At 45.4% G+C, this 27,520-nt stretch overlaps 1 protein-coding gene across 4 annotated transcripts in view; it reads right to left on the reverse strand.

Annotated features, from left to right (window-relative positions):
• Positions 1-27,520, reverse strand: part of samd11 (sterile alpha motif domain containing 11) — a 57,554-nt gene that overhangs the window by 25,096 nt on the left and 4,938 nt on the right. The window contains exons 1-4 of one of the 4 annotated variants that reach the window (XM_058083216.2): positions 19,276-20,012; positions 18,612-18,703; positions 7,658-7,833; positions 1,887-1,996 (exon numbers count right to left, since the gene is read on the reverse strand). In XM_058083216.2, the coding sequence (XP_057939199.2) occupies positions 1,887-1,996; positions 7,658-7,833; positions 18,612-18,703; positions 19,276-19,729 (832 nt within the window). In that variant the 5' untranslated portion in view covers positions 19,730-20,012. Of the gene's footprint in view, positions 1-1,886; positions 1,997-7,657; positions 7,834-18,611; positions 18,704-19,275; positions 20,013-27,520 lie in introns of those variants that run through there. The other 3 variants (XM_058083214.2, XM_058083215.2, XM_058083217.2) reach the window with 3 other exon arrangements.

Genomic DNA, 27,520 nt, shown 5'->3' on the forward strand with positions numbered 1-27,520 from the left:
TAATCCTGCAGACAAAGAGATGAGCAAACAGAGAGAGAAGGTATGGAGGTGTTGTGTCTGAGCTGATTTGCCACTTGCTGTGCTAACAGCTTATGGGATGAGAAAAGACAGGGTCATACCAGGGCCAACTGTGGGGCAAACTAAGTGCCTGTCCGCACGGGAACATTTTCAGGGCAAATATTTTAGCTAATATTTTTAGCGTTTCAGCCCTTCATCCACAGAGCGATAGTTCTGGGTGCCCTGAAACTGTGTTAAACGTTACAATCTGATAACGGTGCCCATTTTGCCCATCAGCCACAAACTTATGGAGACGTCACCACACACGTCTTTCTCTTTTCTGCGGGTGGGAGCTAACAATGCACATAGCAGGACTCGCTTATTTGGACTAAGCCCTAAAGAAAACCTCCAAAAAAGACAACATAATATTATAATATATAAAAATAACTGACCTGTATAGAAAACTAGCTGTAGTGACATTGTCATGGTAGCAGCTAACACGAAGAACTATATTTCTGGCGTAGTTGTGCAGCGCCTCATGCCGCTACGGAGCGCTGTTGTCAATGTGATAAAACAATGTTCAAACAACGCCATGGGACACCAACCCGGAATTACAAGGGAACAAGGACATGCATGTTAACTACCACTAGACAACCAAATGATCTGTAAAGTATGAGCTCATATTCCATGTTTTGTACAAGTATACTGTTGGGATACCATGTGCTGTGTCCGCCATGCCTGGTCCAGCTGATCTGGGTATCTTTACCAATTTATTTTGGGTTGGGGGAAAAGCTGGTAATATAAATAAATAAATATAAATGTGCCGTCAGAATCCCTGCTTGTGTTTGCACATTCATTCATTCATTCATTTTCTATCGCTTATCCTCACGGGGGGTGCTGGAGTCTATCCCAGCTGTCTTCGGGCGTACACCCTGGACTGGTGGCCAGCCAATCACAGGGCACATATAGACAAACAACCATTCACACTCACATTCATACCTATGGACAATTTGGAGTGGCCAATTAACCTAGCATGTTTTTGGAATGTGGGAGGAAACCGGAGTACCCGGAGAAAACCCACGCATGGGAACATGCAAACTCCACACAGAGATGGCCGAGGGTTGGTGTGCACATATTCTTGGCAATTAACATTTATTTTATTGTGATAGGACTGCACCCTAATCTAAACACATAGTTTATAGAAATGTGATTTCAAGATGAATCCTAACAATTAGCTGTGGATTGCAATATGGAAAGCTGTAGGATTATCACGTTTTTTACGGTCGAGTGAACCAGGCCATCAGTTGTGCAATAGCAGTTTGTGCTGCACACCTAACGATGAATGGAAAACGATGTGTTGTCTTATTTCTAATTGGCCCACACATATGTCATTGTTACCCACAGTGACACAATACGGTCCAGTACAGCCCGATAATAGCTGATTAGGGGGACCGTTACTTGGCCATATGTCTTTAAAGGCTGCACAATATCCTCACACAGACTACTTGACAAATAGCTGTGATTAAATGCTGTCTGTGTTCCGTCTGTGAGCTGCAACAAAAGCTCTCAGCTTATAGCACACCATGGTTCCTCAGTTCCTCTGCTCACTGGACTTATAGCAAACAAAGCTATTTATTCAGAGGTCATTTAAAACAGGGGTTTTAACGCAACAACAAATCCTGGAGTGATGCACAGGATGGAGGAAGACCATTACGTAACAGACAGGAGCTCAACCTTCAGGAGAGGAACAATAGGCTTACAACAGTTAAAAATGCACAATGAGTCAAATAAAAGTATGAAGAAATGCTCATATATGCACACACACACACACACACACACACATGTAGTATGTGTATATCCAATATATGCAGCACCCGTGGAGGTCCTACCTGTGTGTCCTGTACTGGTATTGTGGTCGGAAGCGGACTGACCCTCGGGCATGCCAGGCTGTCTGCTGTGGTGCAGGCTGGAGATGATTGTCGAGAGGTCACTGTCATGACTAACAAACACACACACACACGAGAGAGAGAGAGAGAGAGAGAGGGGAGAAATAAAGTATTAGACACCTCCAAACTAACATACTGTACATCCCAACATGTGGAAAACTCCTGTCCCACCCTACTTACATTCAGACCATACCACTATCCCCCAATACAGACTCGACAGCTGCAAGTGTCGGTGTTGTTGTCAGCCAGATCTCAGCTCTGAAGTGTGTAATACAGTCTGACAGAGGACTGCATCCAGCACTTCTGGGTCTCATCCCCACTCATCTTCCATGCTGAGATGCATTACCCAACATATTCACAACTTATAAGTAGTTTAACAGCTTAAAACCTCATTATGCCGCTTCTTAAATCAGACCCGCATCCCATTAAACACTAAGGAAATTGAAAAACAAATATTATAATTAGTTCAAATACCTAACTGTAAAAATGGTGACATAATGTGTTTAGCCAATCATGTTATTGATGTGATGCACAGAAAATAACTAAACCACATACGTAGCTGTGAATGAATATTACTTTTGTTATTGGAGGTACACTATTAATTATATTATACTGTAAAACAAGTTGGGACGATAATTCATTTGTTGACGAACAATAATGGCTTCCAAGAAGGGAGCTCTGACGTTGCATGATCTAGATCTAGATCAGTGTGAGGCAGGTCTCCCTCGGGGCTGCCGACCTTCAGGAAAGGTAAAATAAAGAAAATGCCTGCTAAGCTAACGTCAGCTAAAGGAATCCAACACTAGTGGACCAGCCAGGACCAGCCATCTCCCATATCATGTTAGCACTAGCGTGTGCGGTGCTGGCTGAAACTTTGCAATGAACACACAATGATTGCACAGCTGTGGGGGGGGGGCGCACTCATGCAATAAAAGTCTATTATTCCTCATCCTTACTTTAAAATCAAAACCCACAAAGGGGAGCAAAAAAGGAAGGGGGGGTACCTTTCAAAGTTGGCTGGAATGGCCCAATTCCCCACCAATTACCTCTTTCCTCGCCAGCAGACCCACGCAAGTGTGTCATGGGGGTATTTCATTTGCAATCTGATTACCATCCTGATCGCATTAAATGCCATAATGATGGGAAATAGCCGCTTAGCATTCAGGGGGAGTGTAGGAGCCGTGTAGTGGAAATGTAGTCACACTTAATGGCAAACAGCTTGTGGCAGTGCAGCCTTGACTTTTTAAAGCTGACATTCCACAAAAAAGCTTACTTTATACATTCATTATTGTCTCGGGTTATCACTCAAATAAAGCTTAAAAGGGCCGTTTTTGTATTGCAATCTTGATTTTGCGCATCCTTACATGTCACACAGAATCTCGTGCCTTGATTGAAAGCAGAACAATCTCTGAAGGGGGTCTGCTGTGACTCGGCAAAGCGGCAGTTTATGGGACAGAAGCGGTGAATGGTGCTTAGCTGCCACCGCTATGACGATGCCACACTGTTTGCGGCTGCTGGATTTGGGTTTTTACAGCCTCATGATTACAGGCTGCTGCCGTAATGTCAGGCTGCGGGCCGCCAGGCTGTTCTCCACACGCTAACAGAAAAGATCATGGCCGGCGTTGACGGCCTAATGCTGGCCTCCACGGCCATTCTTCAGCGACACAGACGCGATGACTCAGAAACCAGTCAGACCGTCACCTAAGCAAAGAGACACTTGATTGGCCGGCAAAATGCAAACGCTTTGCACTAATTATAGACTTCTTTTGGGGATGTTGGCGTTAAAATTAGAAGCCATCCGCGTCTGGGAGAGCAAGGATTTTGTTGACGGTGAATATTAGATGCGGAAGAGACGTTTTTCAAATGTGCTTTAAATCATATCATCAGGTCAACAAGAAATGGTAAAAAAAACTTTGAGGAACCAAACCCGCTGGCAGGTAGCTGTGCTGAAATGCCCCCTCAGTCCATCACTCAAAGTGGCCATGATAATAATAGCACACCTTTCCCACAGAGGTAGAAGGGTTATTATCCCACAGCTACTCATTCGCGCTAAGCCGTCGACGGCAAGGACATTGTTACTTGGGTAATTAGCACACGTTTCCTGAGTTGCCCCACCTAATGAGGCGCCGAGGACAGCCCCCATTCACCTCTGCCCTCCCCTCCTTGTTCCCTTCAGTGGGTGGCAGCAAGGTCACCCCCAAGTCCTGCTAGACGAAGAGGCAGCTGGAGTTTAAAACCCAGTCACCTGAGTCAGCGCTGCTGAAGCCTAAGATAGAAGGACGGGAGTCGGGTAAGGATGGCGTGTGGGGGTGTTATTATTAGTGGTCGCTAAGAAGGACACAGGCCGTCATTTTATCCTGAGCTCATCTCCTAACTGGCCAACTCCGTCCTTTCATCCTGAAGCACAGCAGAGACACACTGACCCAGACCTGATTTATGGCTCTTAATAAGTCCGTAAACTATTATTCAGAACAGTCCAGGCAACAGGAAAGGACTCGGTCTAAACACCCAACGGTGAAGCCTTGCCGATGCTGGAGGTCACTGTGTGAGCTGGCAGGCGCTGGCGGCTCAGGCACCCAGACGCCATGTCTCACAGCGCCACTGGCAAAGTGCTGACAGAAGGACTGCAGGGATGCGAAGGTGGATGACAAGGAGTGAGAGAAGAGAGAGAAGCAGGTCAAGAGTGGGATGACGTGGTGGTTTTGGTGATGGACTAGAATCCTCCTCCAGAGTATATTAACATACTACAGGGCTATGCAGTAATTAGCATATTCGGATGTCTGCAGACAACAGGTCGGTGGGAAGATCTTCTGTGTCTTGGGCTGGTATGTAAGAGGGCTCATGAATGAAAAAGCCTTTTGACCAATTCCGGTGCAGAAATGTTAATTAATGTCAACAAAGAAATGAATAAATAAATGAATGGCAGCACCAAAACAGAGGTCAAGCTAGTAGAGGTGGAAATAAATACTGTCTATATAAAAATAAACATCTCTGGTAGTCTTCTTGCTGTTCCTCTGTAGGCACAGCAGGTCATTACGATGGGAATAGTGTCATCAACATAGCACATCATCCATTGCCGCTGTAGCCTAGCCTTTCTTATATTCTGTGGTACTAGTTGTCATATTCTCAGGACAACTGAATTGTTTATAGTGCTGGCAATGAAGAACGTTACACTGCCATCGAATCACAAAAACAAGTTCCTTGTAGCCTTGCACTCTTTTACACTGTTTGCCACGGAAAACAAGTGTAAAGAATGCAGAAATGGCTCTTCCAGAAAACCATAAACCCATCCATGACGCTCATTAATTACAACTGAGAAGAAAACCGTTGTTCAATCCATCCAATGAATCCATTAGAAATACTCTTACTATTCCTGTGGTGGTGATTTCTAGGATTTGGCGGTAAACCGACTCCTACAGAACAGGAAAAGCAACTCGGACTCAACGGTTTGATTAAATATGTTGCATAGTCGCTTTAATATTTGGTTCAAAACTATGAGTTTACTACGACTTTTTACTTTATTCGCTATATTGTATGCATTTTTTCATAAATGAAGCTGATGGAGTACCACGTGGTTAGTTCAGGGTAGGGCTGTACACACGCAGATGGTTGCTAGGTTAGCACCCAAAGTCTTAGTCTGCTGTTTTTCCCGAAAGTCGAAATGAACTTTAACAAAACGTTGGCCGATGAGCAGTCATTCAATCTGATTGCTCATTGGCCGACGTTTTGTTAAAGTTCATTTCGACTTTCGTTCAATCATTCAATGTGATTGCTCAAAGCTGATAGCTATAAAAGGCACCACCCCTTCACACCTTATCCGCTTGTAATTCCAAAGTTTTGTCAGATTTTTTACAATGATTTTTTGCTCTTATTATTTTCTATTACAACTTAGGGCAAGGTAAGAACCCTCCTTAAAGTAGATCTAACATCTGTCCTTTACACGACCAATCATGTTGTCCAAGGTTATGCTACCAAACCATATTTTGGCTAAATGCTTGACACAGAATCTAGATGAAGGTTGTCACATACAAGTGTGTGCAATGCGTGGCAGCCGCCAGCCCTGCTGACACACACACACACATACAGGCGCCCTGTATTTTTCACATCCATTGGCCAAATCCAATTTGTTAAGACCCTTCTGCGACTCACTTACGAAGCCTCGGTCAATGGAAATCGCATTTCTGTGATTGGACATCCCATTATCCCTTTCGTCCAGACCTGCATCGGCGGATAAAGCGGGGCTGAGACGGATGCCCTGGACAGACCGGAGCTGTGGCTCCAGCGAGTCCGTCGCCTTTCAAAGGGTAAAAGCCTGACATATTAGTCATAAGTGTTCTTTAAATTCATTATCATCTTAACACGCCAGCGGCGCAAGTGTCAGGGGGATGGGAAGCCTTCTTAAATGAGGTTAGTGGATCCATTTAAAGCGTCACAGTTGGTGTGCTGTCCGCTGTGTCACACGCAAGTCTCGAGACACGAAAAACATCCTCTTCCCTGATGAGGTTGCACAAGCTGCTAATAATACAGCTGGGGGTGACTTTCTGAAGTTATGACATGAATGGCCGCTGTATTCCATTAGGCCATCATCCATTCTCAGAATCACACAAATGTGTTCATTCACGCATCAACTGAGCGCAAATCCATGTGACGCATATTCTAAAAGTCAGTAACGTAAACAGTCTAGTTATGGATGTTTTTTTAAGTCATGGCCTCCACAACAACAAAGGGCACATTGCCCGTTTGACTCACCCCGATGACATGACCTCCCTGTGACCCTCGCAGTGCCACCCTAAAGTGTCTTCATCCATGTGCTGATTCACGCTGTTGGATTATCATGAATAAAACATATTTCGTTCTATTTAGGATAATGCATACCACTTGTAGGCTCGTGTGTGTCTCTTGTTTGAATTCCTGCAGTCCTGCTTTGAAGAAGCATATTCTAGCCTAATTTACTATGTTTGTATTAATTAATCACTATGTGCTCAGATCCTCCATCTTGTCAACTTGGCTGGAACAATAGATGTCCGTCAGGATGAGCGTAGCCTCCAATGCTCCTCCATCCATCCATCCATCCTTAAATCCATCCATCCATCCATCATCCATCCATCCATCCAACCATCATCCACCCATCCATCCATTTCATGATCCATCCAACCATCCATCCTTCCATCCATCCATCCATCCATCCATCCCTCCTTCCATCCATCCATCCTTCCATCCATCCATCCATCCATTTCCTAGGCCGCTTATCCACAACCATTCTTATGGACAATTTGGAGTGGCCAATGAAGCTAACATGTTTTTCGGAATGGGGGAAGAAAGCGGAGTACCCGGAGAAAAGCCACGCACGGGGAGAACATGCAAACTCCACACAGAGATGCCAAGCGGAGATTTGAACGCAGGTCTTTCCGATCTCCTGACTGTGTGGCCTATATGGTAACCACTCCACCACCGTGCGGTCCAATGCTCGTCCTTTTCACACTTTTTCAGTACAAAAGTGCAATAACGTGACAAAGCCCTGCTGACTAATGTATTGACTAAGCGCTCAACAGCGTGAAAAATGCCTCAATGAGTTGACATAACGTCAAGACGCATGTACGGTGGACACAATGGGTGCAACAAGAATGACAACAAGCCATAACTATATAAATATATTATTGAAGTTTTCCCTTGCAATGCTAATTAGCCACATATCAAACATGACATGGTCTTACCTCTTTCTGACTATACTGTAATGCAGCTCGTCCTCCTGCTTGATGTGGCTATGATCCCCACTGGCTCGCTCGCTACCTTCACTGTCATCACTGCTGAAGATGGAGGCCAGCTCCTTCTTGGGCACTCGGTTGGGAGGCAATGGGATGGTACGCTTCTCAGCCAGGCGGCCACGGTTCTGCGTAAGCGAGAAGAAAGCACTTTATGAATTCAGCTTTTCAACCATGTCAAGACTTGGCTGTAATAGGATGATTTAACTTGATTCGGTGACGATTACATGTAGAACACTTTCCCTTTGACTGGACTTCCTTTTGCTATTGCAGGAATCGAACATAGCACAGATTATACTCACTGGTAACAACATTAGATACACCTGGACAATCTTTTACAAATTTCCCCACTGAGGGACGAATAAAGGCATATCTTTTCATATCCACAACAAGAGGCACATCAAAAATTCAGCTGTTACAAAAGATGATTTTTGTTTCATTGACAGTATCATTAAGATAATCATTAAACAATATGTTTATTATTATGGTTGTATTTTACAGTACGTAGAACTGCACTGCATCATACAACCATTTAACACAGTAAATGTGCCTGACAGTGTGGAAAAACCTGCCTATGAGGTTTTGGTGACGTGTTTGCCTGTCAGACAATTTACCACTGCGCCGGTGCGCTTCGCCTGTGCCGAGAATAAAACAGGTCAGAGCAGGCCAGTTTTCAGGGTACTTTTGGCGCACTGTTTTGTCACAAAATTGTCGCTGCTCCAACCTGAAAATGTGGACACCTCCCTCTGGTGCGCCGCTACACCCATCTTGGCACAGCCCAGTTTACCAGATCACCAAATTGGCTGTGCACAGGGTTGTGCTGGACAAAATGACCACCGAACGGGGTGTGCCACCTTATCCCAAAAGTTTTGAAGATGAAATCATCTTTTTAAAATAGTTGTACAAAGCTGACATTCCTTGTCACTGTTATGTTTTTAAATCATGTAGTGGAAAGGCAGCCATCAGTAAGAGCGGCATGGCAGGGCAAGCAAGAAGAGTCTGGACCTTGGGACATTCGAAGTGAAGCTGGGTGACCACAGATTTGAAACTTGAATGGAGAAATAAGGAATTGAGTACGGTTTGGAGTGTGAGAGAAAGACTAGAAGTCAAGGTTAGCGCTAGAACAGAACAATAGCCACGTTTACATGAGGAGTTTTTCTCTTTCCGAATGGAATCTTTCTGAATGACCTTTCCAAAAACAATGGTATACATGGAAAGGAATATTCCAATCTCTTGTCTACATGCGCCGCTATAATCAACCAGAATAGTCAATGGGGCATGCGCAGTAAAACGTAAACATCAACTTCACATGATACCAACTTCCTCGAGTTTTTCTTTCACTTGTTGGAATAACTCCATATTGCCAGATTTTCCTTCGTCCAGTCTTGAAATTAGTTTGAGTCAAAAACAAACTTTCTGCAGCGGTCCAGTGCCGATTGCTCGCCTCCATTTTTGTAAATCGAAGAACATCTCGAGCTGCGTGTTACATCATATCTCAGCATTCGCTCAAAGAACGCACCCGGGAACAGGAAAAGATAAAGTTCAATCTTGCGAATAGTTAATAATTAAGTTTTATATAGATATGTATTTTCTTTTTTAATAAAACTGGACTTGTGAATGGCGTATAGAAGGGTTTAGATTCTGTTCCACAGATGGCGGTAATGCACACAAAAGCTGCTTGCCAACTGCCAATAAACAACAGAAGAAGAAAAACACGCGGAAGAAGAACGCACCCTGACAACTTTCCGATTGAGCGGGTACAAGATACCTCTATCGGATTGGGGAAAGGAATATTCCTCCCCCGTGAATCCAATTATATATTCGTTCGGATTGACACTTTTTTTTCTGAATGAGGTGTATACAAAGGTTACATTCTTTCCGTTTGAGCAAATAACCAGAATGGAATTGGAATATTTGGGTCCATGTAAATGTGGAATTGGAATATTTGGGTCCATGTAAACGTGGCTACTGATACAATATGGTGAGAGGACCCTCCACAAGAGGAAGGTGTGGAGCAGGAGAGCGGACAACCTAAGTAAATCCTTCCCTCGTCTTTCGCTCCCTCTCCATCTCCGCTCCATACACTGGGATGCCTTCCAGCTATCCCTTCCACAACACGCAAGCCCGCTCTTCACCGCCCCTCCCTCCCCCACCCGTCCCCCCTCCTTGCCTCACTCTTGCACCCCAGGAGGCGCTGCAGCGTGAGTGGCAGCCAGGCAGGCAAAGGGAGGAGGGAGATGGAGGCTCCTAGCCAAGAGGCAAACAGGTGCAGCCCCTCCGGAGTCTCTCGAATGGCAAACATTAAACAGAGTTGGGGAGGGAGGGAAGGGGGGCTGGAAAACATCCCCCAGGATGAGCAGGCCACAAACTTCTGCCATATTTCTCTCTTTCCTATTCCTTCATTGGCCTCAGCTGAAAGGCTCTTTGGCCTCTATCGTCTTTGCTTTCCACCAGCAGTGATCCTGTGTTGGAGGACAGCTAGACTACTTTGTGGGTGGAGTTGCTGGTTAATGGGGGGTGCGTCAACATCGCATCAAGCACAGCCGACCAAGACGCTCTCACATCAGTTAGACACACATGCAAATTTTCCAGGTCCAAGTCCCTTTATTGCTGTTGTTAAAAGGGAAGCACACATGTGCCTCCCTCCCCCACACACGCACCCGCCCAAACAAACCCACACCTGTTCCCGGCCCTCACAATTTCTCTTTCCCCTCCAAAGCGGGGGATTTTACTTGGAGCATGGAAGCAGTGTTGCATATACAAGAATAGCCGTCTGAGCACACTTGTGACTAAGACTGCATATGTGAGCGTGTAGACAAGCACCCCCATTGGCCGTGACATACCCGGATCTGACAGTCCCCGCTACTCTCCTCTCTCGACACCCCGACACCCCAACAACAACCTTCACCCAGCACACCCACGCCCTCCTCCCGGAAAGCCCTGATCCTTTCTTCACTGGCACTGATGCAGAACTGGGGGTGAGCTCCCACTGCTTCCGGCAACACTTCCGCAGAGGGGGCGGGGGGGGGGGGGGGGGGTCTCTCTCTCCGTCACAGTGCTAAAAGCCAGAACACTTGGTCATGCACACGCACACACCAATACCACACACGCACTAATACCACTGTGTGTGTGTGTGTGTGTGTGTGTGTGCATGCTGAGGCAACCTTACTGTGTGTGGTCAGCCTCCGTTTAGACGTGGAAAAAATTCTCTCATAAAAGTCCCACTAAAAGCACCACTATGAATATCGCCTCCCACGCTTTCTCTCCGACAAGAAAAGCAGCCAACAAAAATATCTGGGCTTCAAATTTAGACATTAAAAGAAAGAAAATTCACATCCATGTACTTCCACTGTTACTGGGCAGGAGCACAACTTGATTCCAAGGTTTCACACCAGCAACCAATGCAGCAGGTGAACTTCTTATCTCCAACAACACCAGTACAGTACCAGTACTAGTACTGGTTCACAGCCAGCTCATTTCTACTTTTGCGAATCAACACCTTCTTCACTTCTTCCTTACAATTGAAGCATTAGGATTAGAAACAGCGTTTAATTGTGAAGGGAGAGCAATGCTTAAACGTGCCAATGTAGTTTTTGTACACATTTGACTTCACTGATGCAAAATCCGCTCAAGGAGATTTGGAGGGCAAGGAATGAGATGACAGAAATCCAGAGGAATAAGTTTAATCATGTAAAAAACATGTAGTCTGCGAGGGCAACAACACGTTAGAATGTCAGCTACATAGCATAACTACATAGGTTTCCCATAATGCATTTCATTGATGCCTGCATTGCCCCCCCCCCCCCCCAAAAAAAAAAAAACTTTGAAGAAAAATTGCAAAATCGGCCGGGTTGCAAATACTGAATTACACGAGGCGGGGGGCACGCTATTTATATATTTCGAGCTCTTTTACCTGGGGAACTTGTCGTTAGCATTTCCCAACATAATGCATCACTATGGCAAGCAAGGCTGTTCATTCAAGCAGCGATTATAAGGCAATCAGTCTCTCTAAATCTATTTCTGACCCTTAAACGTGGTGGAAAAGACGAATAATACGCTTGGTTTTTTTCTACATTTCTTTCCTCACTCCCTGCGTTATTTCCTGTAAGGTGGCCTGCTGCTGGATCTGAGCAGCATTAGCAAGCTCACACCCTCCCACACACACACACATACACACATACACACACACACACACTGTGGTAGCCGGCCGTGACATTCCTGCAGCTGCGGCGCTCTCTCCCCCTCGCACGTGCCCCCCCAGCAAACTCCCTAGGAGAAGAATGCCTAATGAGTCACGCGCCTGTCTGCCGTTACCTCGCCGTGTGTGCGTGCGTGTGTGGAGGCGGGATGGAGGTCCAAGTTGGCGCGAGCACTTTGGGGAAGGGGAAGGCTGGGAGGAGGGTGAGGAGATGACAGGGAAGGAGAGCGGAGGGAAAAAAAGTGTGCACGAGGCATGAGGGTGGGGTGAAGCGGTCATGACCACGCTCTGAGAGAAGGCCAAAACAAACAGCGTGTCCTCTGTGTGCGATCCTGAGGCCGACTTCATCACGACATGCAAATTCTTATTTTGTTTAGTCTAACTCCCTCACGAAAACCGCAGTGCCATTTTCACAGGTGTGCGCCTGGTTTGGTGATTAGCCGCTAGTGGGTTAGCCTGAGATGACTCAGTATGCAAACATGACTAGCGTAACCCGATTAACGGCCAATAACCAGATTAAAGTAGTCGTTTCATTAAAGTGTTACAAGGTTTGCAGTAACCACATTTCCACCGACAGTATCATATAGACGATATGATGTGCTTGATAACGTCAGCAAGTCGTCTGGATAAAATACATGATTAGTGCCGCATGTACGTGACAAGAACACAGGAGGAGGACGAGACGAGGACAAAAACACTATTGATAACTCCGTTGTTTGTTGCTGTCATCCCAAAGTGGCTGTTTTCCCCCATCCTGCCATGACACAGTTTGTTTACAAAAACACATTAATTAGCATCCACCGCACAGTTTGTGACCTTTGTGACGCGTGAGCAGAATCCAAATTTGGCAAATACATCGTGGCTGTGACAAAAATGACAGCCCTGACTGCCAACACGACTTTGCTATTATACTATTATAGTATTCCATGCGACTTTGGGGGAAAACACCCCAATGCTAAACTATGTCTGCTCATATACACATCCATAGTATCATATATCGCTAGAATTCTTTATGTTGCCACAATGAGGAGGTCTTTCTTTTTGGGATTATGGACTGTGGTTGACTAAAAATGTTTTTTCTCTTTGCGAATGACCTTTCCGAAACAATGGTATCCATGGAAAGGAATATTCCAATCTCTTGTCTACATGCGCTGCTATAATCAAACTAAATAGTCAATGGGGCATGCCCAGTAAAACGTAAACATCAACATTTTCTTTCACTTTTGGAATAACTCCATATTGCCAGTATTTCCTTCGTCCAGTCTTGGAATTAGTTTGGATCAAAAACAAACTTTCCGCAGCAGTCCAGTGCCGATTGCTGGCCTCCATTTTTAAAACTAAAGAACGTCTGGAGCTAAGTGTTACGTCATATCTGAGCATGCGCTGAAAGAACGCAGAAATTTAAACATGTTGCTAATATTTTATAATTAAACTCTGGACATGTTTTATATAGATATGTATTTTCTTTTTTAATAAAACTGGACTTGTGAATGGCGTATAGAATGGTATAGATTCTGTTCTACAAATGGTCGTAATGCACACGAAAGCTGCTTGCCAACTGCCAATAAACAACAGAAGAAGAAGAAGAAGAAAAACACGCGGAAGAAGAACGCACCCTGACAACTTTCCATTTGAGTGGGTACAAGATACCTCAATCGGATTGGGGAAAGGAATATTCCACCCCTGTGAATACAATTATGTAGTCATTCGGATTGGCACTTTTTTTCGGAATGAGGTGTATACAAAGGTTACATTCTTTCCGTTTGAGCAAATAAACCGTTAGTAACATTAGTAACGTTAGTAACGTTAGTAACATTAGTAAAGTTAGTAACGTTAGTAACGTTAGTAACGTTAGTAACGTTAGTAACGTTAGTAACGTTACTAACGTTTCTCCAGCAAAGCACACATTTACTACCCCGCTAGCCTTGTTTACCTTTAAGTCTTCACTGACATCACATACACGCAAACAAACATTACTCAAAGTCGATAGACAGATTGGTAGTAGTAATTTCTTTTCCAAGTGACATCACCATCTACTGACCCGGCAGGCACATCACAGCAGGGGGCCTCAGCAATCAGTGTGAATAAGAATGCATTTGACAACATTCAGGTTTCTGTACAAGACACCCAAAAAACAAAGAAGACCATTTTGTGAAGTTGTTACAATGTAAGGGATGTTGGGACCTCATGGCGGCGCTTGGCATTACATAACATGAACAGTGGGAATTAAGCAGCTTTCCTAAACGCCCTCTCCTGTCTCGTCCTGACTTTAAGTCAAGAACTTCCAAATTAGCCAAATTATTGGGATCCGACCAATCTCCAAGGAGAAAAGGAGTAGTAGAATAGCATCATTGGTGGTGTACTAGGTAGTACTTCCTTCTGATCTAGACCAAAATAGGCGCCTGTGTCTGCATGAGGGAAAACTCCCTTGTTGTTTAGGCTTTTTGAGAATGAAGGGAGGAAAAGTGAGAAAGCTGTGTTGGCTGGGCAGGCATGCGACCAAGCCCCCCACCTCCTGAAACACACACACATGCACACATTCATCCGCACCCTTGGCCCCCACGCGCTGAGCTGAGCGGCAGTTTCAGCCCAATGGAGCGGCACAGGGCAAAGGAGGGGGGCAGGGGGAAGAGTTGCTGCAGGGAGGGTTGCAGAGAGGGGAGTGGGAGAGCGGGGGTGGGGGGTGCACAGAGGGCCAGAGGGCGGTGAGGCAGAAGGAAGAGGAGGGGGGGCGCAGTGCTGGAACGGCGCTGGGAGGTCAGTGGTGGTGCAGTCAAGCGTGCCAACGCGCCTCTCACGCTCCCCTGTCCCTCTTGTCTCACCCCCGCCCATTCCTCCTCCTCCTCCCTCGTTCTCCCGCCGCCTGCATGTTTGGATTGGACCACTGAGACCACCGCGGGGGAGATTTCCAGACAGGTTGCTACTGGATCTTGGTGACGGCGGAAGTAGGAGCGAGGACAAGGTTGTTTATCACCAACACACCTGAGCTGCGTTTCATTAAACGCTGTGGCACAATTCATTAAAAACAGCAGACAAACAACACGTCCTCGAGGTCTGAACAAGCACTTTGATGAGGTTGAGTCATGCACACCTTCGTCTATGGAATGCAATCATTTTGACTCATCAGTTACGTCGTGCGAAGGAAGCGAAGACAAACTCTCATTGCCCTCATTTATCTTCCAGCAATTTCATTCATCCACTCTTTATCTTACTTGCCACCGTCTTTTATCCACAATAAAAATCTAACAAGTTGTTCCTGCAATATGCAGATTTTGCCACGATCACCGTCAACACATTAGGTTCATGTGTGATTCCTAATACCGGTGCATTTCACTTCTTTATATCAGCTCCTTTTGGGGGGAATGTTGCCCATCGTTCCCAATCCTTATGTGAGACATGAACACATATTTCTTTCCCTTTTCTGTTTTTGGTAGCCAGTTAATTTCAGCTAGCTTACAATGCTGTCATTGGTATACACCTATTTCTACTATGAAGCCCTCTAAAAATAAACCGCTACCAACGTTGTATGGTTATATATCCATGCTGTGATCATGCATTAACACGTACACTGATGATAACATGTCATAGTTGCAGTATCTCGCCCAATTTTGAGGATTAAAACACTACCCAAACTTCTTTCCTCGGTGCATTGATACTAGCTAGCTAACACGACGCTCATCTAGGCCTCAGTCCCAGACGGAAGAGTGGATACCTAGCTCTCCATTTGGCTACCAAGACTCCACAAGATGCTGGTTTGCTGTCAGCGTTGTTTACCTGGAGCACACGCCTTGTGCTGGAAGACACAGCCATCCCAAGGAAAGCTGTTGTCGTCGTTCTTGTTGTTCACAGTATGTGTATCAATCCGCCAAGAAAAGAAGTTTGGGTAGTGTTTTAAATCATAAAAATAGGGCAACATAGTGAGAGGGATTCGTAGTAGATATGGGTGTATCCCACAGACAGCATTATAAGCTAGCTGAAATTTACTCATTTTTATAATGCACAGAAATGGGAAAGAAATATGTGTTCATGTTTCACATAAGGATTGGAAATGATGGGGAACATTCCAAAAAAAGTGCAGTTCCCCTTTAAAGGGGACCTATTATGCTCATTTTTTGGCCCTTTGTATTGAGTTGTGTACTCCTATAGAGCAGCTACACACCATAACCATCATAGTTTTGAGCCATCCCAGACTTCTTTTAGAAGTTTAGAACTTCTTTAAACCTCATTATCTGAAACTTTGACATGGTTTAACACCAGAATACAACATTCTAAATCCATTTCTAGATCAGAAAAAGTCTCTCATGGACCCTCATTTACCAAGAGAAATCACTATTACAAATCGCTCTTCATAGTTCCCCCATCCGGTCCACAAAAGGGCTAAACTGTGTAATGTGTGTTAGCATAAACAAAAGTTTACAATGAACCTTTCCACCACAAAACAGCCATGGCGGATGTGTGCACCTCGAGGACAACAGAGCAAACAGAGGACAATTAGTGGGCACACGCTCATGAAAATTCGATGAGAAGCTTTTATTTTGAAGCTGGAGTATGTTTGTGGCGCCAAATATTTGTGAGCGTGTGGGTTTAATTCCACTTTGCAACAGGGGCCCATGATTGTAGGGAGTTGGCGTGGGGGTGGGGAGCCTTTATGAGCCAGAGGAGGCGACTGTAATTTCCTCCCATCCTCCGCCAGTTCCGCTGAAATAACAGAGCAGAGGAAGCCGAGCTCTCCCGGGAGGAGACGCAAACACAGGCACGCACACACAGCGAGCTAATCAGGCGGCCACCCTGGGCTCCCGCACACACAAGCACACTGGCGTGCTCACATAAAAATGAACAGGAAGCACATTTAGAGCGGCAGGATTCAACTTCAGCAAAGTCTTCTATGTGTACACAATAAGGAGCAAATTTCATTTGCGGAGACCATCGACCGTTGCCATGACCTTGTCGCTTACTAACCATCCAGTGTTTGTGTGACAAAGATCTGGCGCTGGCGCTGGCGCTGGCGTTGGCGTTGATGCTGCAAATTAGAATGCATGAGGTCTGAGCACACAGGTGGAGCATCTTCCCACCAGCTGCACATTTTTTTTTTCATTTTTGGTTTTACGATGACTTGCCTCATGCCTTTAGCGAAACAAGATCACTTAAAGTTCAGCTGTCAAACTTTCAAAATAAATGTCTGCATGAGGTAATTTGTGTCAGTAGGCAGGCGTATACTGTGTGTGTGAGTGAGCATGAAGGGGAGGGGGGGTGCTGGCTGTCATGCCCCGAGGGAGTGTGTGTTGGGGGGTTGGGGGTGGGGGGGGGTAGACGCCAGCAGAGGCCATACAAGCCCCGCTGACGTCCCTCCGTCTCACCCTCGCCGCCCTCGCGTGAAACTGCTGACATTCTTCGTCTGTGGGTGCGTGCAAGTGTGTATGCGTGTGTGTGTGTGTGTGCCCACAGGCATCGTGGTGGTATTCGCTCGCCGGGTTTAAACTTCAGGCTTCACCGACAGATGAGAAAACGAGGGCCATAACAACAACAACAACAACAACAACCTTAAGGCCCTGGTCTCCCGACTGACGTCAATAACAAAGTTTCACTCCATCACATCTAGAAATGGAGCTTGAACAGGATGAGCCTCGACAGGCCAAAGAGTCAGTCGACGCTAACACAATGCGTGAGCGTAAACACGTGCACACGAGACTTATGCATCCGCTCTTCCAGCCGGTACCTCCCTCCGGTGATCGGCTTTGGCTGTTTCTAGGTGGAGCCGAGGGAAAAATGCCACCAGTTTACCTGTATCACTCAAACCCCTCCGACCTATCCAGCCCACCTTCACCTTGCATATCTCACACGCAACAATCAGCAGAAGCCGCACTCAGTAGCTCGCTAAGCCTCTTACACCCTTCCCTCAAGATTAAGGTTTGGGAGCGACAACAGATGTGCTCCGTGGTAATGAAAACACACACACACACATACACACTCCGCGCACCTGTGTGAACAGATCAGGAGGTGATGGCACTTGCACAAAGCCGACACAGAAAGCCGATGCCTTAATCGTGACACACCTGCAAGGCCTCCAGGTTTGGCGTCATGGCCCCAGGGAGCCGGCCGGGGGGGGGGGCTGACTGACCAACATTTTATGGCTCACACGTGCGCACACGCAAACTGTCCCTGGGTAAATGGCCGTTTGATGCTTTCAAAAGTGGGGAAGTGAATCCGCAATTCACACAAATCTGACACGTGTCTGTTCGGTCTTCACTATAAAGACCAATTGCTCCCCAAATACACTTTCCCATCATGCAACTGTGCAAATACTGCAATTATATTTATTGCTGCTTTCTCACATATTAAACTACGTCACATGGTCTATAATAGAGCTTTTCAAGTGAGAGGCACGTCAGCTTGAGAAAAATAAAGAAAAACATTTTTCAAACATCTACTTTTCATAAAATCACAAAAGACAAAATGATAGAAAACTTGTCAAAATATGTTGCTATCCTGCTATCCTGCCTGTAGACCAAGGAGCCCTGAGAAGCCAGATCAGGGTTTACTGTTCCAAACTGGACCGATTAGTGGAAACATAGCTTTTGAGTACAAAACATCCCCATCCAGCACAGCAAGGCAACAACCCCAAACTTCTCCACATTCAATACAAACAGCCCCCCCCCCCCAGCCTAATGTAAGCTCCACCAAAGGTGACACAAAATGAAATATTCTTACCACTGGAGATGAGATTCGACAGCCGGGGCAGTCGCAGATCGGAGGATGCACCTGTAAGATTCCTTTGGACATGAGCGTCTTGAGACTTTTCCCTGTGAGACAAAGACATGACCAGCTGAGTGAGAGGAAGAGAGCTGATCCCAACACCACCTGAAGCTGGCATCACCTCTCACTTGGGATAGTTTCTCCTTATAGGTCGCCGGTAAGTAATGTGACAGGAGAGCATACACAAGTCATCACTGCACAGTTTGAACTAGTCCAGTCACATTCACAGTAGCTTCCTGTCGTGTGTCCAGAAGGATCCCCATTTTAGACTATTTGGCTTGGGGGGGGGCAACACCCTCCACCAACACATGTGAGCATGTTTCACCTCACCCTGTGTCTTGTGAGAAATAGTACATAGTACACTTTACAGGTAAATACCACTCATTGGTGGAGTTAAAGTGCAACATAAAACGTGGATGTTAAAAGCGGATATAAAGAAAACAGTTTTCATAGCAATACTGTGTATTATTAATAAATACGTCATTTATTTGTGACCCACGCCACATGTTTCCACTTTATTCCTGATGCGTAGTGAAAGGCAGCATCCCAAAGTGGATGCAATATGCTTTGTCCCATCTCATCTAATAAGCAATAAGTGTGGAAATAAACACCGGTTTACCTTTGTGTCTAATACTCCGTTTCCAGTCTTTGGCGGTCTCTCTGCCACTCACAAATTGGAATTCGTTGGGAGTGAGCCACTCGCCCCTGTATTTAATCGAGGGTCCTTTACTGCCTTGACATAGTTTGTTAATATAAAGCAAAGCCTTGTTTTCCCCGCATTCCACCTCGATACAAGGCTCCCCGTTGTCAAAGAAAGGCTGAAAGTCCGGTATGGAGGAGAATCTCTCCAGCATCAAGTCGTCCGTGGGGTGCTGGAGGTGCTGGTGATGCAGCGTCGAGTCGTGAAGCCCCAAGTACGCACGATGCTGGGCCAAAATGTGCTCGTAAGACGGCGGGTGTGGGGTCACCACGGGGATCGCGGCGGCATTTAAAGGGGCCAGGTATTCGGACTGGTTGAAGGCGGCCAAAGCCATGTCGTCCCCGTCCAGACGCTCCTTCTTGATGGCAGGCATGTTGTTGTTGTTGTTGAGTCGGGAACAAGTGCGGAGCAAAAAGTGTCCGTCCGACCCGAGCACCTACTCGCCGCCTGTGGGCCGGCCCGAGCCAGACTTGGAGACGCGCCGCTTGGTTTTACGCAGGGTGCGCGTATGAGACAGCGGTCTGCTGGAGTTGCCGGATAGATTCCCATTCAGCAGTGTGACGCTCGCAGCGGCGGCAGCGCTCTCCGCCAGCCCCACAGCTTCCTACCTCCCACATGCACCCACACACACTCTCTGCTAATACCCGGCATGCTGAGCGCACTGGGCGCGGACATGGTGATGCATAGGGGATCATTAACGCTCGCACCTCCTCGTCCTGCCTACTTTTTATGAATGTGTCTTTGGCTTGGGCAATAGGCACTTTTGTGGAAATCGTGGCGCACATTTGTGCTTAGTTTGTGCACATTCAAACTTCTATGTCATCTTTTCCTGCACTTGTGTTGCATTTGCCTACTTATACAGCGTAATCTTCCAGCTTTCGGACCCTTCTGAACGCTTGTATGACTGTGCTTTTGAGTGGAGTCAAGATGACGTTCAGAGGCGCCGACCAAACAAGATTTGCACTCACCGCCGCGTCTCAACTTGGCCCATTTAAACAGCAGAGGCTCGGCGGGAGACACACAAAAAAGAAGGGGGGGCCGCGAGGGACGACGCCTAAAATGGCACCATGTTTGAGTGAGCGGGAATGGGGAAGTTGCATCTCCACTTGCAGGTGAATCCTCATGAGGCATGATGGACACAGAGCACACATTTGAAGACTTGACTTGAAGACAACCCTGGAGTACCATTAGCTTTTCGATGAAGGGTTCTGAACTTCTGGTTTAAGTCCATGGGTGAGAACTCCAAATACATGTTAGTTTGCAACTGCTGTTGCATTCATTGACTTAAAGCGGACCAATGATGCTTTGTCCCCTTTTCTGACCTATAAATGTAGTTAGAATGTAGTATTCTGGTGTTAAACCATGCCAGAGTTTCAGATCATGAGGTTTGCGCTTTTGGAAGTGAACCCAGAAAGAAGTTTGGGATGGCTCAAAATGCTCGGTTTCAGAGGGCGCTGCAAAACTGTTCTTTTGTGATGTCACAGAGGCACGGGCTTCCTTATTCTTATGCTCCTCTGTTTACAAAACAAGTTCAGGCAGAAGTTATTGTATTTGGTGATTCCCAGCAAGACAAATATTTTCATCTGTCAACTGCATTTCACACAGGACTGTTTTTGTGAACATGAAATATCTGCCAAACTCTATTTTCATGCTTTGGTTCATTTGAACTAGTGATCCCACTGACAGGTGAAAGCAGTTTGCCATGTTGTGATGCTAACAATAGAGATGCAAGCTGCACCCTGTATTATGGGATGGATGAGTGTTGGCATGAATTGTCCATAAGACATTTGCTGGTGTAGTTCAATGAGGTCAGTGCAGTGATGTAATCATTTATGTCAAATTCTCGATTTGTTTTCATAAATAAGTTGACACAAACCACTATGGGTCCAAGTATCTCTGGTTGGGAATAACTGCATTAGGATCATGGGTGAGCTGGAGCCTACCCCAGCTGACTTTGAGTGAGTGGTAGTGTACACCCTGGGCTGGTCACAAGTCAATCACATTCTCTGCTAAGGACCATTTAGAGCAGGGGTCTCAAACTCAATTTACCTGGGGGCCACTGGAGCTAGGGTCTGGGCAAGGCTGGGCTGCAAAAAAACGCATTTATTAAAAACAGAAAAATATACAAACTTCTTCAGTGCTTTGGTTCCAATTTTCTACAATAAAAGCTCTGATAAAACATTCCACTGTTCTCAAATATCTTAATTTTTATTTTTTGGCACAAAATAAATAAACAAATCAAGAATAAAGAAAATCAATCAATCAGTAATAAATAAATATAATAATAATAATAATAAAACGGCAAATAATAAAAACTTAAGAAACCACATATAGTTGGTGGGTAGACAAATTATTTTTTTCAGATTAAAATTAACAAAGCATTATTAGAGCCCTGTAGACATGACAAAACACGACTATAGTCACATACTTTTTTTATTTACAACATATTGCGCAACTGCAGGGTCTTGAGACACATGTTAACTCGCAAACTAGAGAGCTAGCGACCTAAACGGTAGCCTTCAAGTTATTTCCTTTAAACTTAAATAGCCAAAAACTTACCACTTCCACACAGATAGGGAGGATACCTTTTAACAGTTATTTAACCTTTAACATGAACATGAATTATTACAAACGTAATAATTTTTTCTGGGTACATGATACCATACAGCATCCATATCAAACTTGCGCTGGCCGCACTAACATTAAACTTTCATATCAAGGCGGGGGCCTCAAACTAGTGTCCTGCGGGCCACATTTGGCCCGCGGGCCGCGTGTTTGAGACCCCTGGTTTAGAGCCACATGCATGTTTTGGCGGTGTGGTTTTTTTAGTAGACGGGGAATAGGTACAGGAACAACATTTGAACTCCACACAGAGAAGTTTCAGACAATCATAGTCTAATGAAGTTAACTTTGTCTAACATTTCTAGGCTAACATTTAAAGCTAACTAACTAATTCTATACCAACAATGACTCAATGTCAATACAGTCAAATGTCCATTGATTTAATATGTCTGATGAAGGTCAAACGGACCGAAACGTTAGCTAAATAAAATAATGAATGAGAGCGACACAGTGTGCAGGAACCTCTTTTTGAACACTTTGTTGGCTACGCCTGCTTCCTACGCACCTGTGTATCTTCAGGTGTGCTGAGACTGCATTCACTCGTGGAACAATGTCCATTTTTGTCCAAAAATAGATGTTTACTAGTTTGTCTGAGACCAAAGCAGATGTAGTTGTAGAAAAATTCAGAAGAAACGGCTGCTCTGATGCTAAGCGCATGTTGCTTTCACCTGGGAAGCACATTTCACTAAAGCACCTTACCCCCTGCACACTGAACAGGGTAGGCTGCCCTGAGCTCCTGGAACTTGTAAGCAGGTCTACATCTGACCCCCATCAGTGGAGAACCACCCAGGTGGAATCTCCTCCGACACATGGAATAGCGATTCCAGCAAAAGAGCTGGGGTCCAAGTGCTGCGAGTCCAAGGGGTCCATAAATCAGACCAAATGGCCTCTGACACACACAGGAAGGAGGCACACCGCACTGCAGGCGGGGGCGCTACACAGGAGAGCCAGAGACCACAGCGTGGCCAGATCTGGTGAAAGGGTCTGAAGCCAGAACCAGGCAGGCAAAGCCACAGCAGACATGAACAAAAACATATGGCCGCCACCACAGCAGAGATGAAGATAGACAAGTCTCCTTTTGGACCTGTGATATGTGGAGGGAATGGAGGAGCCAAAAGGTGGCTTGGCATAAAAAGGAGACGCAAATCAGCATGAAGAATGAAAGCAGATACATTTGGAAGTAAACAATAATGTCACCTCCCCTGTTCATGAGCACATTGAACAGTAGCTCTGACATAAATGGAGACTGGCTGACATTTAATGGTGTGCCTTCTCAAGCAGCCATTTCTAGGAGGACTCATACATGAGAAGTGTTGACACTGTCTCGCTATCGAACCAACCTTTACCCAAAATGTCAAAGTGTCTTGATGGAAATTTGAGGTGGTGGCACCATCAGGAGAGCCCTGTGCTGAAAGCTGTCATCAAAGGGAGCCCCCGCACCCACTCACACGCACACTCACCGTCCCAAGTCGTGACTCGCGCTGGAGGGGTTCCCCGAACCTTTAAGAAGTCAACGTTTCAAATTTCACATCCTCACCTATCACTTTAACTCACTGCAGACTTTTGCACTGTTTTTCTTACGTACGTTTGACATGAAGAGAAAACTTTGCTTAACCTCTCAACTCCACAAGATCAACAAATGATAACTCTCTTCTGTTGTATGGAAGAATATGAGCCAGATATGCAATATGCAGACCTCTGGTCCAAGTTTGGCCCCCCAAAATGAAGATGTGCTGTCCAATACTGTTCCACTCAGTTGCTGTAGTGGGCAGTGATGACTTCACACAGTGGGTGCCAACTGCAACAAGTAGCAAGCTCTATATCTACTCAATCTGGTGGTTCACAAATGCCTTTGGTCCTAATGTCAGCAGGCTGCAACAGAAAACTGAAAAAATAATTCTCAATCTGCACCTTTAGCAAAATTCATTCATCCATCCATCCATCCATCCATCCATCCATTTTCCTCCGCTTATCCGGGTCCAGGTCGCGGGGGCAGCAGTCTCAGTAGGGAAGCCCAGACTCATCGGTCCCTGGCCACCTCCTCCATCTCCACCGGGAGCACACCAAGGTGTTCCCAGGCCAGCTGTGAGACATAATCCCTCCAGCGTGTCCTAGGTCTGCCCCGGGGCCTTTTCCCGGCTGGGCATGCCCGGAACACCTCACCAGGGAGGCATCCGAGAGGCATCCGGACTAGATGCCCTAGCCATCTCAACTGACTCCTCTCAATGCGAAGGAGAAGCAGCTCTACTCTGAGCCCCTCCCAGATAACTGAGCTCCTCACCCTATCTCTTAGGGTGAGTCCAGCTACCCTACGGAGGAAACTCATTTCCGCCATCTCATTCTTTCGGTCACGACCCAAAGCTCATGACCATAGGTGAGGGTGGGAACATAGATCCACCGGTAAATTGAGAGCTTTGCCTTCTGGATCAGCTTTCTTTTCACCAGGATGGTCCGGTACAGCGACTGCATTACCGCTGAGGCTGCGCCGATCCGTTTGTCGACCTCACGCTCCCACCTTCCCTCACTCGTGAACAAGACCCCAAGATACTTAAACTCCTCCACCTGGGGCAGGACCTCATTCCCAACCCAGGGGGAGCATGCCACCCTTTTCCGACTGAGAACCATGGCCTCTGATTTGGAGGTACTGAGTCTCATCCCAGAAGCTTCACACTCAGATTCAAACCGTCCCAGTAAACGCTGAAGGTCACAGCCCGATGAGGCCATAAGCACCATAAGGGGCAAAATTCATTCATTCATTCATTTTCTACCGCTTATCCTCACAAGGGTCGCGGGTGTGCTGGAGCCTATCCCAGCTGTCTTCAGGCGAGAGGCGGGGTACACCCTGGACTGGTGGCCAGCCAAACACAGGGGACATATAGACAAACAACCATTCACACTCACATTCATACCTATGGACAATTTGGAGTGGCTAATTAACCTAGCATGTTTTTGGAATGTGGGAGGAAACTGGAGTACCCAGAGAAAACCCACGCATGCACGGGGAGAACATGCAAACTCCACACAGAGATGGCCGAGGGTGGAATTGAACCCCAGTCTCCTAGCTGTGAGGTCTGCGCGCTAACCCCTCGACCCCCATGCTGCCCCTTTATCAAAATGAATTGGTTATTTCTTGTTTACAGTGAACTCTCAGCTGGGATAGGCTCCAGCGGCCCTAGTGAGCATAAGCGGCATAGAAAATGGCTGGATGGATTATTTTGAACTCTCCAGTTTAACAGAGAGCACACGTCTATGCTGGAAGATACAGCTATTCCATCAGTCGGCATCCCAATGAGAGCATACATTGATAGCAACTCTTTTGTGTGGTTGTGTATGTTTCACCATAGCCTGATCCGCTAGCACACAGCAACATTATTCTCTGCCCGGGGGAAGGAGGCATCTTACCATGTTGACCGAAGTAGCGTTAGTCCAGTTCAATGAAATCAATGCGCCTTGGAAAGACGATCCAGTAATGTTTAAATCATCAAAATATGGTAAGATACTGTATTCCATGTTATCATCAATGTACTTGTATGATCACAGCATGGATATTAAACAATAAAACGTTGTTGTAGGGTCATTTTTACAAGGCTTCGTAGTTGAAATAGGTGTGTCCAAATGACGTGCGTTGTTAGCTAGCTCATATTAACTATTTTTCTTGTGTTATAATGCACAGGGAAGGGAAATAAATATGTGTTCATGTTTCACATAAGGGTTGGGAATGTTGGGCAAAAACCAAAAGTACAGTTCCCCTTTAAATGCAGCAAATTGTATCTTAGACTTATGAAGTGCATGATAAGAATATCCACTTATTCTTTTTCTGTTTATTTGGACCACACATGCAAGCGTAACAAAGTGATTTAATGTTCAGAATTCACAGTGTGTGTAAATATATCACCATTCTTATATTTATGATCATTATTTATCATGATTATGAAAAATCACCATTACATCACCATATGGTTATGCTACCTTATCACCTCTTGTATTGTATTGTATTGTAGTGTATTGTATTGTATTGTATTGTATTTTATTGTATGTATTGAAAAAATTACAGCTGTAATACAGAAGTGAATAAATGGGGTAGGACCTGCTCTTTTTGGGCACGTGGAACTGTGACCGGAATTATTATTATTGTTATTATTATGGAATTATGTGGTGTATTCCATTGTCACTTGATGCATGTTCAAATAGACAAGCAGGTTTTGTTCCGTGGGGATGCTCCACTTGCCTTCATTTGCCGTCCCACCAGAGAGGTGTGCCTTCCCGTGATGCGCATGCATTAATTACGCTAACATGATTCATTAAATCAATGAGTTACTGCCATAAACAAGTTATTTTTTGACAGTCCCATTAAAAACGTAATTTGTGAACATGACACATGACTCGCTCGAGAACTAGTTACAGAGCGCATAGCGGAAGAATACACGCTTGCATCCACGAAGCTAAACTGAGGAAGAATAACAGCGCTTATTAGTTCACTTTATAAACTTTATGATGTCTTCCAAGAGTCAGAACTCATCACTTTATTTCTTATGATATTCAGGATTTCATTGTTTATTGAAATTTACTTCAATTATAATAGTATTGCATCAACAGCCATTTAGGATTTGGGATTTCTTAGGAACAGGTGTACAGAGTTCCTCTTATGTACCTGTAGATGCTTACCAATGAAGTCACCTGCAGGAATGTTGGGGAGGAGCCGCCAAGAGTCTATGGGTTTATAGGTTTGGTGATGTCATGATTGACATCTCGGGCCATACCACGTACTGGGGAGGGGGTTGTAGGTTTTATGGGGATTTGTGAAGAGTTACATTATGAGATGTGTTTGGGACTATAGTGGGGCATTCTGGGCAAATTGACAGCCCTATAAAGGAGTAGCTGGGGCTTCCTGGGGGGGGCAGAGTGCCGGGTGGCTGTGTTGCTACAATGCCATTACAGTATAGTCTTTCATTGATAGGGGTCAATAGATTTTTCTCGCTGTTTTTTTTGGTAGGGGATAATTCAAATAATTATTTGACACCGTTGATTCAATTTTGGGGGGGGGTTTAGTGTTTTTCATAAGTTTGAATCTTCTTTGTTAAATAAATATGCCAAGCCTGAGCAAACCGTAAGTCTGCCTCCTTAAAGTTTCCGGCCATCGGACACCACATTACAACAGGCAGTGCTCCGAAGAAAAGCGACTATCATCAAGGGTAAAGATGAATGAATTGTAATGAATGAAAGAGGGGTCATGGATTCTGTTCACTATTACAAAATGATTTTGGAGAGGAAGAGGAGGTTACCCCTGGGACAATATTTGACAAACCACAGGGATTAAAGCAAAGAGTTGTTCTCTCTTAGTCGTTTCATTGTACTTTATATGCCCTTCACATGTTCTGTGTAGAGTGTGAGTGACTTAGAAATTAATATAGGTACTTCTCTACAAGAGAGGAGAAATATGATCTCAGGGAAGAAGTACATTTGAAACACTTATATTCTAGGACTACGTTACAAATCCATAGCATTTCAGTATGTGGAATCAAACTATGGAATGGATTGAGTA

The sequence above is a fragment of the Doryrhamphus excisus genome, linkage group LG17 (assembly GCF_037039965.1).
Source record: "Doryrhamphus excisus strain RoL-2023G ecotype Guam linkage group LG17, RoL_Dexc_Guam_v1.1, whole genome shotgun sequence".
Taxonomy (NCBI): domain Eukaryota; kingdom Metazoa; phylum Chordata; class Actinopteri; order Syngnathiformes; family Syngnathidae; genus Doryrhamphus; species Doryrhamphus excisus.